At 36.2% G+C, this 16,951-nt stretch overlaps 2 protein-coding genes across 2 annotated transcripts; both read left to right on the top strand.

The window, feature by feature from the left end:
• The first annotated feature begins 471 nt into the window (after positions 1–471).
• Positions 472–3,345, top strand: LOC126756416 (uncharacterized). The gene is made up of 5 exons (XM_050469478.1): positions 472–694; positions 965–1,231; positions 1,725–1,836; positions 1,958–2,124; positions 3,143–3,345. Exons 1-5 carry the CDS (start codon positions 472–474, stop codon positions 3,343–3,345), a joined length of 972 nt encoding a protein of 323 aa, XP_050325435.1.
• Positions 3,346–7,386: 4,041 nt separating this feature from the next.
• On the top strand, positions 7,387–8,695 carry LOC126754991 (uncharacterized). The gene is made up of 5 exons (XM_050467231.1): positions 7,387–7,653; positions 7,724–7,981; positions 8,038–8,149; positions 8,210–8,376; positions 8,439–8,695. The coding sequence occupies exons 1-5, from the start codon at positions 7,458–7,460 to the stop codon at positions 8,648–8,650; spliced, it is 945 nt and encodes a 314-aa protein (XP_050323188.1). The 5' UTR covers positions 7,387–7,457; the 3' UTR covers positions 8,651–8,695.
• The last annotated feature ends 8,256 nt before the right edge of the window (positions 8,696–16,951 follow it).

Here is a 16,951-nt window from a genome sequence, read left to right as displayed (position 1 = left end):
CAGTAGTCTGCAGACGTAAGGTTAAAGACCTTTGATCAATGTTTCTGCAGAGGGCTCATATCGCCTCAGTGGCACCCAGTATACATATTGGAATTTATCAATGTGCTGGGGCTATGTGAGTCTTTGTAACTGAGGGTTGGAAACTAGACCTTAGGACATTTATTATCTATCTATCTTTTTGAGATACTCTGTGAACTACTGAACTACCGTTCTACAAGAACAGTTAACAAAGTCTTTTGAGAACTTACTTTTATGTATTACATAGACTTACATCTAGCAGATGCCGCCTTCCGTTGTACATACAAACAAACATTTATATACTCATGTGAATACAGAGGCCACAAGTGTTTAGCGTGTTGACAAGTGGCAGCTGATGCTGCACTTTGATTTCGAAATCTCTGTTAGAAGCCATCGTCAACGACGAGCACAATTAAGTAATTAGCGTCAAACGCTATTGAAATTCATAGTGAAATGTTGTGCGCTGCGAAACGTTTAACGGTAATTACAAGTATATTAGCGTACTTGTTTGTAAACACAGCCGCCATTTCGGAAATTTGGCCAGGAAGTCCTACAACAACAATGCCTCTTCATTTGTCGGAGATCGTCAAAAATCTGCTCAATAATATAGAGAGAGACGGCTATTGGAATGAGAACGTCGATTCAGCTTTGTTGTTTATTGAGTTTTTGGTAAAACGTGAGTTGTAATTTATCTAAAAATAGATGAAAATTGTACTAAAAAATAATAATAATTAAATAAAATAAGAAAAAAAAATAAATAAATAAAAAATTAAAAAAAAAAATTAAAAAAAAATACAAAAACAAAGAAAAATTTTGGAAAATATTAATATTAAAATAATAAATAATTAAAAATATTGATAATAATACTTTATTAATTAACTTCAAATATCCACAATATTGTTAAATAACAAATATAAAGTGCAAATTTCTTTCCGCTTTCGAACAGAAAAAGTGCAACAACAAAAATCTTCCGTTTTGGACACGGCGATTGGCAGTTTATATTTGGAAATTCTTGAAAAAATTAGCTCTATACGTATGAAAGTGATTCAAAGCTTTGGTGCGCACAATTTACAAGCTGTCTTCCAACACAATCTAATGATAACGGGTTTCACGTTGCGACGGCATCAAATCGATAAAAACTTGGAATTCAAAACAATGGCGCAAAATTATTCAACGCTGCTTGGAACGGGATTCCCGAATGATACATTCGCAGGTATGTTTGACAGACACTGTATTACGAAGCAGAACCAAGTTCCAATGGTATTTTCTTAAAGTGTTCGAAACTAATTGCGGTTTGTAAATATTTCTTGAATTTGTAAATCATTTTCGTAAGGTATCCTTGATATTTTTTTGTATAATTACATAAGATGGAATAGAAGCTAACGGATTGTGTGATGAGCTTCAAATGTAGAGGTTATAAATTAAAACATAAGTACTATAGATCCAACCAAATTGAGGTTAGGTTAGGTTAGGTTAATTTGGTAGGTCAATAAGCCACGCATAGTCCAGTTTTGGTCCTTTACGATACCAGACCTGAACTCTATCAGTTGCTAGGTCTAAGAAGAGTAGTCATCCTTTAGGATGCCTGAGCTTGATGCGAATTTTAACAGATTCTGCGGTCTCTATCGATACCTCCTCTAGTGTATCATAACGTGAGGTCCCCAGATGCTTATAATTTATATTTATTTTATTTCTTTGTCGAACAGGTCTGTGCTTGATGCATTCACAAGGTCTGGAACTATGTGAACGATTGCGACGCACTTGTCTGCCCGTGATTAAAATCAGCACACCAACATATGGTTTTCGGCGTACACATCAGTGAGTTGACCAAAAATAACTGTAAATGACTATTTATAATAATAATAATTTGTACAAACATATATACATACATATTGAGCATTATTATTTTTACAAAAATAATTCATTGCTACCATTATAGAGCTTTACAGTTATTCTTTCTTATGCACCATAATTGTGCACGTTTTTATGGCACCCGACTCTCCTTCGAAATTCTGGCCACCGAGCATTGCTCGCAGGTGTATCGTGAACATCAGTTAATCGCCACGCTTGACAGCAAAGAATGGCAAGAATTGTATATAGAACAGAGTAAGTCTTGTCTCAAAATATTTCTTTTCTTTCGGCGCATATATAGAGAACTGTAATAATGTTAGAAAAATATTCTAAAAACGAAATTAAAAAAAAAACTGGATTTGGAGCACAATGTTTACACTATAGAAAAAAATTCTAAATACAAGAAAATATTAATATTTAATACTTTTTGATTTTGACGTTGCCAGATTTTTAATTTTTTGAAATTATTTCATTGACGCTTTTTTACATTGAAAGTTTACAAAACATAAGAAAAAAATAGATTGTACACATATAATACTTTTTAATTTTGGTGTTGCCAAAGAAAAAACTAATATTTAATATTTATTAATTTTGGCGTTGCCAGATTTTTAGTTTTTTTAAATTATATCATTGACGCTTTTTTAACATTAAAAATTTGCAAAACATAAGAAAATATAATATTTATATGTTCTTTAATTTTGGTGTTGCCAGATTTGTAATTTTCTGAAATTATTTCATTGACTTTTTTTACATAACAATTTTACGAAATATAAGAAAAAATTATATTTAATGTTTTTTAATTTTGGTGTTGCCAGATTTTTAATTTTCTGAAATTATTTCTTTAAGTTTTTTCATCGATAATTGGCAAGATATAAGAAAAAAATTATAAAAATAAATTTATAAAATTTTATAAAACGTACATATACATACATATGTACATATAAATTTCGGAGTTGCCATTTTCTTAAATTTTTTTTGAATTATAATTTTTTTTCCATCTTAAATATGTTCAATAAAATATTTTAATATTTCTTTATTTATTATATAATATTTTCATTGAACTAGTGCTGCCAGATCAATTAAATTCATTACACTTAAAAAATAAAATTATATTTTTAGTTAGAACATATGGTACACAAATTGTGCGTATAAATTTACAAATATTTAACAAAAAAAAATTGTTATTGACTTTGTGAAAAAATAATGCAGCTAATCTTAATTGGGGCCCACTGTATTACTTATAAAAGTCATATTATTACTTATATTTTCACAGGTGCTATTTGCGGACTTTTTGGGTTTGCGGAGTTTCTTAATGTCGAAGAATTGACAAAAATTATAGACTGGGAAAGTGCTGCCACTTGCGGTTGCATAAAATCACATTTAATCAGCGATATACAGAGAAATTGCCGTTGCACGGACCACAAGCACGTCGTTTTGTTGGTGCAGTTCGTCAATGCTATGCTCTTTTTGATTTAAGGCGAAATTGAACAACTGTCTTTATTTATTTGGAATATTTTTAAGTAAAATTAAATAAATTTTTAAATATTTGTGTGTTGAAAAAAATAACACTTTAACTTTATTAAAATATGTAAAATATATTGTTTATTGTTTGTTTCTATATCTATGTTTGAAAGCTATGAATAATATATTTTTAATAAAAACTTTAGCCTTTGCTTTTGAAGGACATGCAAGACGTTCAAACCGTCTCGTGTAAAGTCTCCAGGCTTTTATGAACTTTTTACTTTATATTTTCAAGTACTGTGAAGTTCTATGCCAACCAAATTGATTAACTGCTGAATCCTCGAACTTTTGTACATTGAAAAGAAGATGCTTTTGCTCAACCCCGTGTATAGTAATTTTAGTTTAAGAACTGAAGCCGTTCGACCTTCACAAGCGGCATCGCTTCGCTCGATGGGCTCTTGAAAAGTTCCAAGAAGATCCAACGTTTTCGAGCCAAATTTTGTTGAGCGATGAGGCCCATTTCTGGCTCAATGGGTATGTAAACAAGCAAAATTGCCGCATTTTGGACGAAGAGCAACCTGAAGAGATTCCAGGGCTGTCATTTCATTAAGAAAAAACAACAGTTTGATGTGGTTTGTGAGCCGGTGGAATCATCGGCTTATATTTCTTCAAAAATGATGCCGCTGAGAAAGTTACCGTCAATATTGCGCCAAGATAAACGAGTATTTTATTTGAACGGCGACATTTGGTTTTATCAAGACGGCGCCACTTCTCACACATCGCAGAAATAAATGAATTTATTGAGAGATCACTTCGGTGAGCAGATAATTTCACGCTTTGGGCCGGTTGATTGACCTCCAAGATCGTGTGATATCACACCGTTAGACCTTCTTCTGTGGGGATATGTAAAGTTTAAAGTCTATGCGGATAATCCCGCTTCGATTCAGGCCTTGGAGCAAAACATCACGCGAGTCATTCGGAGGGACCATCTGAGACGTAGCCGTGGCCAACATTTAAAAGAGATATTCCTCAAAAAAAAAAAAAAACAATGACAAAGAATGTTCTTTCGAATGATAATAAACCTTTTCCGTTAAATTTGAATATTAACTAATACCCCATCCGATTAGTCGTCACTCGAATACCAAAGGCTCTATTATGTACCTAGATATCAGTCTTTAATCCTTGTTGCTTCATCTAAAATTAATCGAACGAAAACAAATTTGTTTAATTTTATTTTTATTAACAAAATGGTCTTATAAAAATTTTTCCTTGGTTTTCGAAAAAACTTACAATCATCGAATAACTCGAAAAGTATTTGTCGGATTAATTTCAAATTTTCACAAAATATTTCTAAGACATGATACTTTAAGGTTATGAAGTAAAACGATTTTTTGAAAATTTTGACTACTCATAACCCCATAATACATATGTACATACATACATACATATGTATATTCCTAACAGTAATTAAAATTAACTACAAATTTCATATGAATGTACATATGGATATGGAAATGTTCATATGATTCTTACAATATAATACTTTCCTATTAATAATATTTTATATTTTTATTGAACTAAGTCCATATCTGTATATAGTTACAAATACTTAGGTACGAAAAACATACATATGTATGTATATATGCAGTTGCTAGATACGAGTACATTAAGTTTCAATTTTAACTATCTTTCATTGTTCTGTATGCTTGTATATATGTATGTATATTTGTACGTATGTATGCGTAATCTAATGCGGAGCTTTTAAACCAGCATGTGCGGTAAGACCTTTAGAAATAAACACAAATGTCCGTTTGTTGGTTTTGCTGGAAAGCATCTGCAATCAATTTATTTGTATTAAGAAAAATGATGAACTTTTGGTTGGATTTATGGGCTACACTGGAAAAAACTTTCTCTGTTGAAATAAAATGTATAAGTCAACTTTTAAACAGAGAAAAAAAGGTGAGGCCTTTGGTGCCACGCCCTCTGCACAACTACTAAAAAAAGGCGTATGTACTTCGCCCAACTTATGGTCAACATAATCGGTCTACTGAGCGCACTATTCGCAACCCCATCGCTCACATTTAGACCACGCATTCATTATTGAATAATATTCGAACGAATAGACCACGTCCAGCATGCAGTGAAGGAAATATGAGAGTGAGAGTGTACACGAAGACCGTGATGAGTCAGTACAGAAACAATGATGCCGCCCAATTCCCAGAAATTGAAACGATTTATCAGCGGAAGTCAAAGGGAGGGTGAAATGTTTACGACAAAGTTCATTTTTCTCTTCTTTTTCTATAACAACAGCGCAGCAGTCGTTTCTTTTTTTTCGCAACTTGGCGCCAGTTGGAGATTCCAAGCGAAGCCAGGTCCGTCCCCATCTGGTCTTTCCAATGTAGTGGAGGTCTCTTCCCCTCTTACTCTGCTTCCCCCGGCGGGTACTGCATCGGATACTTTCAGAGCTGGAGTGTTTTCGTCCATTCGTACAACATGACTTAGCCAGCGTAGCCGCTGTCTTTTAATTCGCTGAACTATGTCAATGTCGTCGTATATCTCATACAGCTCATCGTTACAACGAATGCGGTATTCACCGTGGCCTATGCGAAAAAGACCATAAATCTTCCGCATAACATTTCTATCGAAAACTCGTAACGTTGACTCATCAGATGTTGTCTTCGTCCATGCCTCTGCACCATATAGCAGGATGCGAATAATAAGTGACTTATAGAGTTTGGTCTTTGTTCGTCAAGAGAGGATTTCACTTCTCAATTGCCTACTCAGTCCGAAGTAGCACCAGTTGGCAAGAGTTATTCTGCGTTGGATTTTGAGGCTGACGTTGTTGTTGGCGTTATGCTGGTTCCAAGGTAGACGAAATTATCTACTATACAACTTCCAAGTTATGACTGTCAACAGTGACTTGAGAGCCAAGTCGAGAGTGCGACGGCTGTTTGTTTGATGACAGGAAATATTTCGTCTTGCCCTCGTTCACTACCAGACCCATCTGCTTCGCATCCTTATCTAGTCTGGAGAAAGCAGAACTAACGCGGATGTTAAGGTCAATGATCATCGTCGTACGCCTGCAGCTCGAATTATTTGCTCCAGCAGAAGATTACAGAAGTGGCACAAATGGGGGTCACCTTGTCTGAAACCTCGTTTGGTATCGAACGGCTCGGAGAGGTCCTTCCTTCACCGGTGTAAAAATTGGACCATGGGCGTCGCTCCGCCCACATTTTGTTGAAATCCAATATCCGATCGACCGATTTCGACACAATAGTTGACTTTTGACCGAAAATATTGGTTTTTGTGTGAGATATACAATTAAAATTCAGACAGAATTCTTTCCTGATAATACTAACTCTATGTATCAAAATTGGACTGAGTCGAGTCAATACTTCCCTGGGACCCCTTTTACCTAATATAAAGATTTTTGAACTTACAGGTGACTTTATGTTGGATATATCGGCCGTTATTTGAGTTATCTCAATGAAATTTTCAATATATGTTTGCTTATAACGGTATATCTTTGTGTCTAAAATATATAAAATTGGGCGAAAACTTGATCTAACCCCCATATATTCAATTTATGGATTTTCGAACTTCCCGCTGTGTACTCCACGTGATTGCTGATTGTAAGTAAGGTACTTTGACGAAACCCAGAGAACATTTTTATAGTATGTGGCATGATAATAGTTAATAGATAAAATCGGGTCGGTCCCACATACCACGTATAATTTTTGTTTTTTTAACAAATCTTAAGCCGAATTTATCGGTCAGTGTATGAGTTATAGAGTATATATACAATTGCTTAGATTCCGATCTTCTTGTTTACGTTTTACACCTTAAGGTGTTTCCCTGGCTTTCACTCTTGTAAGTTGCAAGAGTATAAAATGTTCGGTTGCCCCCGAACTTAGCCCTTCCTTACTTGTTTATAAAATTTTTCTTTCAGTGCATAGCACTTGGACCGGGCAAATAGTGACAAATTATTGTCTGAATGTGCGTAGTGAGATCTAAATGGTCATGCTGATGCACAATTGTTGTACTTTGCTTTGAATGGCTTTGGCTGGCGTTTGGAATCTTTCTAAACAGTTACATCGAATCAAAACAATTGTAAAAGCCGTTCGAAAATGTTGTGCTTGGAAAGAAAAGCAATAATCTTCACCTTGTTTGCTTTGGGAATACTACTCTGTGTAAGCGAGACCGAGGCGGATAATTTAGATTTGGGCAATATAGTCAAGAACCTACTCTCGAATATGGAACGGAGTACAGTTTGGGATGAAAATATGCATTTCTCGCTCATTTTTGCCGAGTTTATAATTAAACGTATGTTATTTTCAAAATCCGGCAGTGAGAGCTTGCAAATGAAATCAACTTAATTTTCTTGTGTTTGCAGAAAAGGTGCGTTTTTATGAGCCCACACGCTTCGAAAACCAACTTTATGAGGACATTTTGAAACGCATCGCAACTTTTCGAGCTAAATTTATAGTTAAGAACGGTATCGGTCGACTGGATAATCTGCTGCAAAAGAATGTCCGGTTGATTAAGCCTGCTGTGATTGAAGATCAAATTAATACCGAGTTGGAATATAGAACGCTGAAGCGGTCCTACGAGAAGTTGCAAAATACTGGATTTCCAAGCTCAACGTTGTCAGGTGAGTTAATTTCGATTCGACAGCTCAGATGAGGCAGTAATTAAAGCCTTCCATAGACTATTGTCTGCTCCATATCAGCTCTTTGGATAAGTGCGATGCAATTGAGAAACAGTGTCTTCAGGTCATAAGCTCCAATGCGCCCACATTCGGCTATCGTCGCATGCATCAGTGGGTTAATTAGTATATATAAATTTATTTAAAGTTGCACATAACCACAATATTTTATAGAATTCTAATACTTTATGTGTTGATGCATCACACCTGCGCGCCGCAATTCGGTCCACAAATTGTCTATGAAATTTTGTCGACGCAACATTGTTCGGAAGTTTATCGTGAACATCGGCTCTTAGCCATGTCATATTCGCAAGCTCGTCGGGATTTGTATATCGAACAAAGTGAGCCATTTACAGTGTTGTAGCATAAATATAATTTTTCTGATTTTTTGTTTACTTTGCAGGTGCTTTGTGTGGCCTTTTTGGCTTTAAGGAGTTTCTTAATAAGGCGGAAGTGCGAAAAATTGCATCATGGGATAAGTTCGGCATTTGCAATTGTGTCGGCGAAATAACGTTTTTCCCGGCTTCTAATGAAAATGACATATGCAAGTGTGGTGACCATTCACACAGCGTTGCATTGTTATTTTATGTGAATGCTATGTTGTTTTTGTATTAAGCAAACACATATATGTGTGCATTAGGGTGAGCCAAAAAAAAACAATTAATGGCGAATTTATTGGAAGCTATGTACAGGGCAACAAGTTTTCCAGCAACGTGACGGTGAGCACTTAAAGTTTCCCATCAAAATAACAGTTAAAAAATTTGTGTTCATTAAAAATTATAAAAATGTTGAACCTTTGGAATAATATATACCTACAGATATATACAGATTCTTGTAGAGTACAAAATTCCTATTTATGGGAAATTTTTAGTTTAAAATATTTAATGTTCTTATATAACAAACAAAACTAGCTTCAAATAAAATATTGCTTTTTTGCTCACCCTAATGTATTTACATACTTATATAGAAATTACTGCTGTCAAAGAACTCATATGTGCTTTATTATTAATATTCAATATACGTGAACTATAAATATACCAGAAAAAGTTTCCCTACTAACGGGTGATCCAAGTAGGGGCGCACGTGTGAGCCGTGTCAAGCGTGTAACGGGAAGGTCCTCAGCCTTGCTGTTTTCTATTTTTCATTATCCGATAGAACAGTTCAAATCTCGCTTCGAACCAATTGGAAAAATATCTGTTTCATAGATTTTGTAGGGAATTGAATGCTCTACAAAACGTTATTAGTAGTGAAAGGAAAAATATTCTGAAACTAGAAATAGTTTCCGTTAAATAGGCCAAGCTATAGGAAGAGCTCAATTTTATATACAGAACGTTGTGCAAACTTTCGAAAAACTATAGTTCCATTTCGTCAAAATCTCAACCTGGCCCACCTGATAAGTTGACCTTCCGCAAGAAACGTGAAATATTGCGATCAGTAAGCGAAAATCTTAAGGCAAGAGTTTAGCAAACAAGCTAAGATTGAAAAAAATCGCACCATAAGGCTATTCATCAGGATACCGCATGGAAAATATTAAATAAGAATGAATCTGTTCCTCAGCAATTCATACATTTCGGAAGTCAATACATAGAAAAAAAGGTATGAATTTATGGGTATATAAATAGCCTCTAAAATTTTGTGAAATGGTCGTAAATCTAATACGGCTGTGTAAACAGATGTTAAGCAATACCAAAAGCTCCTTCAGAATCGGAAGCACTTCTCCGAATCGTTCGATATCAAAAGAGGTTTCTCTCTATCGTATAACATCTTCAAACTATTGCTGGGGAGAATAATACGAGGTTCAGAGCTAAATAGAGAAGGTACAATATTCTATAAGAGTGTACAGCTGTTGGCGTACGCCGATGATATTGATATCCTTGACCTCAGCAACCGCACCATTAGTTCTGACTTCCCCAGACTGTATAAGGAATCGAAGCGTATGATTTTGGTTGTGAATGAGAACAAGAAGAAAAATATCCTGCCTGCAAACAAACAGTCATCGCAATCGCGACTTGGATCACACGTCACTCTTGACAATCATAACTTCCAACCGAGATAATTTCGTCTATCTTGGAACCAGTATTAACACCAACAACAACAGCCTCGAAATCCAACGCAAAATAGCTCTTGCCAATGGACTGAATTGGCAATTGAGGGTAAAGACCTCTTGAGGAATAAAGATCAAACTCTACAAATCCCTCATTCTTCCAGTCCTACTATATAGTGCAGAGAATGGACAATGACAAATATAATGAGTTGGCTTTAGGAGTTTTCGAGAGAACGCTCCCGTTCATCGCACTTCTTGGACGGCGGTGATGTCAGCCTTTAATTTTACGAGGACATCAACCAGCTGCACATCGACACCTCCACCATTAAGGGAATGGACTTTCCAGGTACATGCCCTTAAATCATAATCCTTACTAAGTTTGCAGTGGTCGTCATCTCATCAGATTGTTTTGTGATTTTTGTTCTTTTCATTGAATGTAAATATTTTCTTACGTGGCGGGTCCCAAACCCAGCGCACAAACCTGGAGAGGGATGTTTCGCCTTCTCACTTTAGCTCGCTTTCAAAACGGATGTTCTTTGGCTACCCAGAGGATACTTGGTCTAAGACCGGAAGTTGTGAGCTGTTTGAGCCATATGTAAAATAATCGTTTCTGGCCACTCCCAATGGCCAATGGCACGCAGAGAATTTTCCTCACTTGCCTGAACTTCTACACATGAATCCAACCTCCTGCCGAAATTGTTTCCAATTTTTAAATTATGACTGTTAAAAGTGTGACAGTGTTCAAGACCACAATGCGTCGACTGTTTATTTGATAATATATTTTTCTGGATTTTATTCAATATCGAACCGATTCTTTAAATCAAGTTCAAGTTTAGACAATGTGAAATAAACTGTGACTATTTACGATGATTAGAATATTGGTGTTAGAAGTATAGGCCGTTAGTAGTACAATACACCATATCTTGTAAAATAATGTGTTTGTCAAGAGTTTAGAAGTTTCAAACCACTAATTCAAAATTGCTTCCATCAAAAATAATATTCACGTTAATATGATTTTTTGAACATTTTCCTAGCAATTTCAAGCCTCCTTGTAAAAGCAGCCGATTTAGTAGTGAAAAATTGGAATATCCTGGAACTCTACAAGGTCTGTCGCAAAAGAAACAGGACTGTTAAAAAAAACAACAAAAAATTAATATTTTCCAAAAGTTATATTTTTTTATTCAAAGTAGTTTCCTTGTGCTTCGATACAGCGTTTAGCCCGGTCAATTAGCATTTCAAAAGAGTGTTTAAGGTCATTTTTCGGAATGCTCTTGAGAATATCGGTCGTCGCCTTTTGGATAGCTGAAATGTCCTGAAACCAGTGTCTTTTCATGGGCAAATGAAGTTTTCCAAATAGGTAAAAATCACAGGGTGCCAGATCAAGTGAGTAGGGTGAGTCATTAATGGTTAATATGGAGTTTTTTGTCAAAAAATCAGTGACAAGCGTCGACCGATGACACGGCACATTATCGTGCAACAGGCGCCAGGACCCTGCCTCACGGTATTGTGGTCGAGCACGACGAATGCGTGACAAAAGACGCTTCATAACACCAAGGTAAAACACAGCATTAATCGTTTGGCCGGGTGGGACGAACTCTCGGTGTACAATACCCTCGGAATCGTAAAAACAAATCAGCATTGCCTTTATTTTTGACTTCTGAAGACGACCGAGTTCTGATCGTCACAGAGGTCCTCACGACCTTCTTGGAATCGCTTAACCATCACTTTTTTCATCATTTGAAATGTTTCAGTAAACGTTTTCCCAAGTTTAAAACAAAATTTAATATTTGCTCTTTGCATTTTACGACCGATGACCTAAAGGTCCTGTCACTTTTTGATCGATAACATCGATTGTAGTTATCCAATTGTCTTAAAATTTCTACGAAATGTCAACAAGAGATCAAACTTTTTATTTCATATATCCACCAATAGGTGGCGCCACCAGAAACAGTTATATTTAAAGTTCTGTTTCTTTTGCGACAGACCCTGTATATACATATGTTGAAGGTTGAACATTGGTTTATGAAGAAAACAATATGAAAAGGTTTTAATGGCTCACCTTATGCTTTCGAATTTCTCTAAGAGGTCATTTTGGCAGTACTGTCTACATTTTCGCCCCTTGTAATTTGATAATCGTAAATTTACACCGTTATTGTTGCATTAGTTCATCACATATGAACTGTTAAATACATATGTACATATATACATGGGAAGAATTGCAAGAAAACATAAATGGCGAATATGTGAAAATAAACGAACGAAGGGGTGTGAAAAAACGATTCATACATATTTAGGCACATTAAGGTGGAGCTGAGTCATAAAAAGGCATACAAAATTGTATACATATTTAGTATAACATTTTGGAGCTACCAAAGCCCAATACCTCAAAAGCTAAGAATATTTTTCTATTTAAATACTTATTTAATTTAATTGCGTTGTTCAGGAAAAGTGATAAATAAGGGGTGTTCCAAGTAGATGTACTTTTTTCCAAGAAGATCCGATGTTTTCGATTTTGTTCAACGATGAGGCCCATTTCTGGCTCAATGGGTATGTGATCCAGCAAAACTGGATTTTGGACGAAGAGCAACTTGAAAAGATTCAAGAGCAGCCATTTCATTCAGAAAAAACAACGGTTTGGAGTTGTTTGTGAGCCGGTGCTATCATACGTCATGTTTTGGGCTACCAAGATAGTGTGATAACACACCGTTAGACTTTTTCCTGTGGGGATGTGTAAAGTCTTAGTCCTATACGGACATTCCCCCCTCGATTCAGGCCTTGGAGCACAACATCACGCGTGTCATTAGCCAGTTACCAGTCAAAATGCTCGGACGAGTTATCGAAAATTGGACTCAACCGATGGACCATCTGAGACGTAGCCGCGGCCAACATTTGAAAGAGACAATCTTCAAAATATAAATGCCAAACTGAATGATCAAATACATATCCTTGTAAGCCTTTTTATTTGCCAAGATGTCTTCATGAAATTTGCCGTTGATTATTTTTGAAGGTAACCCTTGAAGGCATTACAGCTTCGGTGTAGCCGATGTTAACGTTTTTTTATTTCATTCCATTTTATTTCTAAAAAGTGAAAATTTTGTTTTTGATACCAAAAGCAAACTAAACCTAAAACGCGATAACTCTCTAGAAAAAATATTTACGATGACTTCTTTGCAAAGTTCATCTTCAACGATTTCTTACACATCTATGAAATACTTCTAATAAATTTCGCAAAATTAAGCACTCGGGACTCGAATCCTCAGACCTGTTGAAAAATAATCTTTGAAGTTGCTGGCAAAGCTAATAAAACGGTTATATTTGAGACTCATTCAACCGCGCTCTCAACTGAACTCTCTGTTTTGCCAAATTTTTTGTTTTGCTTACATCGACGCATGCGTAGTGGCTTGGTATGTACGCTCTCACGCTCAGGTGGTAGTGCTCTCTCAATTGCTAAAATCTCTTTCCTTTGAAAATATCCAAATGTTTGGTTGATTCAATTTACTATAGAGTTGCTCCAGAGTCAAAGTGTGTTAACCGTTACTTGTAACAACTGTTTGACAGCGCAGGGTTGCTTCATATAATTAATTTCGGATTTATTCGTACTTTGAGAGGTTCAGAAGTGCAATTTAAATTTAAGAAAGACTTAAGCTTAATTAAAAAGATAACTATCAAAGTTATAATAATTTTATGGAATATTTAATTTTCGTCACTTCAATGAAGTTTTTGTGATTTTCTTATTAAACAATCATCATCTTAACGTAATTGTTGGAAAATGTTCTTACAATCTGTAAGTCTTAAATTGTGTTTTAATGGTGTTATTGAATGATTTCTGCTTTCAAATTTACTTTATTAATTTTCGATTTTTTGTTTTTTGTTAGGAGATGTATTTTATCGGCAAATACTGTGGGCGAAAAATAGTAAGACATCTGTGCCAAATGTCACACCAAAATAATCATTAGTGTTTAGTATACGCTTGTCTTTCTGAAGTACATAAAGTGCATTCGGTGTCGTGTGTGGAATACGATTTCTGCTGCCGACAAGTTCGTAATGTTGGAATTGAGCGAATGTTTGTAGCGAGCAGGTGCTTTTGATTGGTACAAAAGAGGGCGAGCGAGAACCACGTTCAGGTCGGCCATTAACATCAAGTGATGATCAACTCGTCAATAAAGTAAAGGAATTGGTACTTGAGCATCGATGATTAACAGTCAGAGATCTTACTGGTATCGTTGGAATATCGGAAGGATCAGTGAAAATCATTTTGAAAGATCATTTGGGCATAAGAAAACTAACGGGGTTTTCAATAAGAGCGTTACCATGCCACAACGGGCACGCTTGCAGAAGTCTACACACTGAACCCAATTTTCGACGGTTTTCAAGCACAAATTGGCCGATACTGCTGCAGTTTCACGTTCATCAATCGTCGCTGACTTGTAAGCATAGACCATAGACTTGATCTAGCCCAACAGGAAATAGTTTCATGGAGTCAAATCGCATTTCGTGAGATAACACGTTCACCAAACTTGGACTTCAATATACCGATTGTGACATTCGCTGTGTGGCTTGTGGCGCCTGGTCCTGTTAGAAACACATATTGTCCAAGTCCATTTCAACGAATTCGGGCCAAAAATATTCGGTTATCATTGAGTAGTGGCGATTCCCATTCACAGTAACGTGCCGGTCTTGATCATCACGGAAGAAGTACGGCCTAATGACGCCGCCGGTCCATAAATCGCCGCCGGTCTTAAATCGTAATTGTTTCGGTATGCAACGTTGACACATGGAGTACATATGGATTGCTGCCTAACCAATAACGCATATTTTGTTTATTGACGAAGCCATTCAGCCAGAAACGAGCCTCATCGCTGAAGATGATTTTCGATGAAAATCCGAATCATTTTTAAGTTGTTGCTTAGCTCAATTCATGAACATACGACGATTATGGTGGTCAAGCGGCTTCAGTTCTTGCGTCAACTTAATCTTGTAAGGATGTAGGACAAGATCTTTTCGCAAAATTCGCCACAATGGCATGACAGAGATGCCCAACGCGTGTGAAGACTGATTTGGGTTTTCCTCAATTGATGCGCTAACGGCAACAATATTTCTCGACACTATGGGAACATTTCGTTCTGTGCTTGTGGATTCAAAATTTTCCACTAGACGCTCAATTGTTGATCTGACAGGACGATTATGACGACTTAAAGTTGAGTGAAATGTCAAAAAAGCGGGAAAAAATAAGGCGTCGTTTGCTGTCCCTATCGGTCTACTTTTGTAGCGTCTCTATTAAAAAACCCCTTTAAAGCATGATTGGTTCCAAAATGACAAAATTTTTTCGAAAAACAGCATCGAGTTAACATCTGTCAAACAATGCTTACCGATTACCGGCATGTCATGGAACGTATTATTATTGGCGATGAGACTTGAATCTATGCTTACGACCGGAACAGCATACGGAAACAGACGATCAATCGGCCGCATACATATTGTGGCAAAGTTGAGCCGAAGCCGAAAAAACGTCAAAGCAGGTCAAAAATCAAGGTTATGTTGACAGTTTTCTTCGATTATCAAGGTGTGGTGCACTCCGAATTCCTTCCGATCGGCCAAACTGTCAATAAGGTATGCTATTTGAGTGTTATGCATTCGTTGCCCGATGCGCCGACAACTTTTGGTTTTTGAATCACGATAATGCGCCGTCCCATACTGTAGTGATTCTTCGTGAGTTTTTCGCCGTATTCGCCTGATTTAGCTCCGCAAATTCAGCAAAACAATCACTCCGGCGAAACCGTTTTGAGTCAATTGAAGACATTAAACGTGAATCACTATGCGCATTGAAGGCTATTCCAGAAAATTAACTGTTTCAAGGTTTAAAAAACTGGCACGAGTATATTGGGACCAAGACGGAGGTCTTTGAGGGATTAGATTTTGAAGAATGAATTAAAAATTTTAAAATTTTGAACAAAGTCTTACTATTTTTTGTTTGTAGTAGTAAATCGAAGAAGGTCAAAAATTTGGGTTATGGACAAATACGGGTTTCGAGGTAAATGCTGTCACTCAAAAGTGAGCGAGGCAACCTTGTTGGGTAGGTTTTCGAGCTACATGCAGTTACTCAAAAGTGGGCATGGTACTATCCATTCAGCTGTTTATCTAAAACACCCTGTTACTCTTTCATTTTTAAAATATATTGCTCTATGGAAGTTAAGAGTGGCTATACTCCCATTTTCAGATTTCCCAATATTAGGGATGTCTTCTATGAACTTAAAACTTACCGATTCAAACGATGTTAGATCTCCGAAAGTACAGCCCGTGACCGAATAAAGTCCAGGTCAATTTCGTTAATGTAGAAACGTCTGTTGTGGCAACTGGGATGTCTTCTATCTTGTAGATTGATTGAGCACAGTTTTTTGGTATTTCCCATTATGAACTCTGTATATTATGTACATATATGTATATAGTTTCCTTTTTGGTATTAGAATTTTTAGCGGGAGTTATCGAATACACTATGAGTAAACCCATGGTTATATAATAATAGATAAACCTCGTTATTTTGTTAAACTCGAAATAATTCCATGACTATCTCATTCCCCGTGTTACTTATGCAATAGAAATAACACTTCTTAACCAATTGAACCACAGTGGCAACACTGGCATGAAATTCATATGCGATTCTACTAAATAACCGGTGAAATACAAGTTAAATTGGCAACACTGGTTTACGACTGGCACCCGTATTTTGTAAACAGGACTTCCTCTCACCAAATCCAAGCAAAGAGAGAGCAACGAATATGATGTAATGCAAAAATGACGGTAACGGTAACTCAGAATTCAACTACCAGCAGCTACCACAGCGCTGGCTCGTTCAAACGGTTTGGATTCGCTAG

Source organism: Bactrocera neohumeralis, chromosome 4 (assembly GCF_024586455.1).
Source record: "Bactrocera neohumeralis isolate Rockhampton chromosome 4, APGP_CSIRO_Bneo_wtdbg2-racon-allhic-juicebox.fasta_v2, whole genome shotgun sequence".
NCBI lineage: Eukaryota > Metazoa > Arthropoda > Insecta > Diptera > Tephritidae > Bactrocera > Bactrocera neohumeralis.
Note: the sequence above shows the minus strand (reverse complement) of the source record. Positions and strands in the feature narration are given on the sequence as shown.

Excerpts from the sequence above, each read along its gene's own strand:
- LOC126756416 (XM_050469478.1), top strand. The coding sequence starts at position 472 with ATGTTGTGCGCTGCGAAACGTTTAACGGTAATTACAAGTATATTAGCG. Across the intron at positions 695-964 it reads TATTGAGTTTTTGGTAAAAC|AAAAAGTGCAACAACAAAAA; the intron begins GTGAGTTGTAAT and ends GCTTTCGAACAG. Across the intron at positions 2,125-3,142 it reads AGAATTGTATATAGAACAGA|GTGCTATTTGCGGACTTTTT; the intron begins GTAAGTCTTGTC and ends ATATTTTCACAG.
- LOC126754991 (XM_050467231.1), top strand. The coding sequence starts at position 7,458 with ATGTTGTGCTTGGAAAGAAAAGCAATAATCTTCACCTTGTTTGCTTTG. Across the intron at positions 7,654-7,723 it reads TGCCGAGTTTATAATTAAAC|AAAAGGTGCGTTTTTATGAG; the intron begins GTATGTTATTTT and ends TTGTGTTTGCAG. Across the intron at positions 8,377-8,438 it reads GGATTTGTATATCGAACAAA|GTGCTTTGTGTGGCCTTTTT; the intron begins GTGAGCCATTTA and ends TTTACTTTGCAG.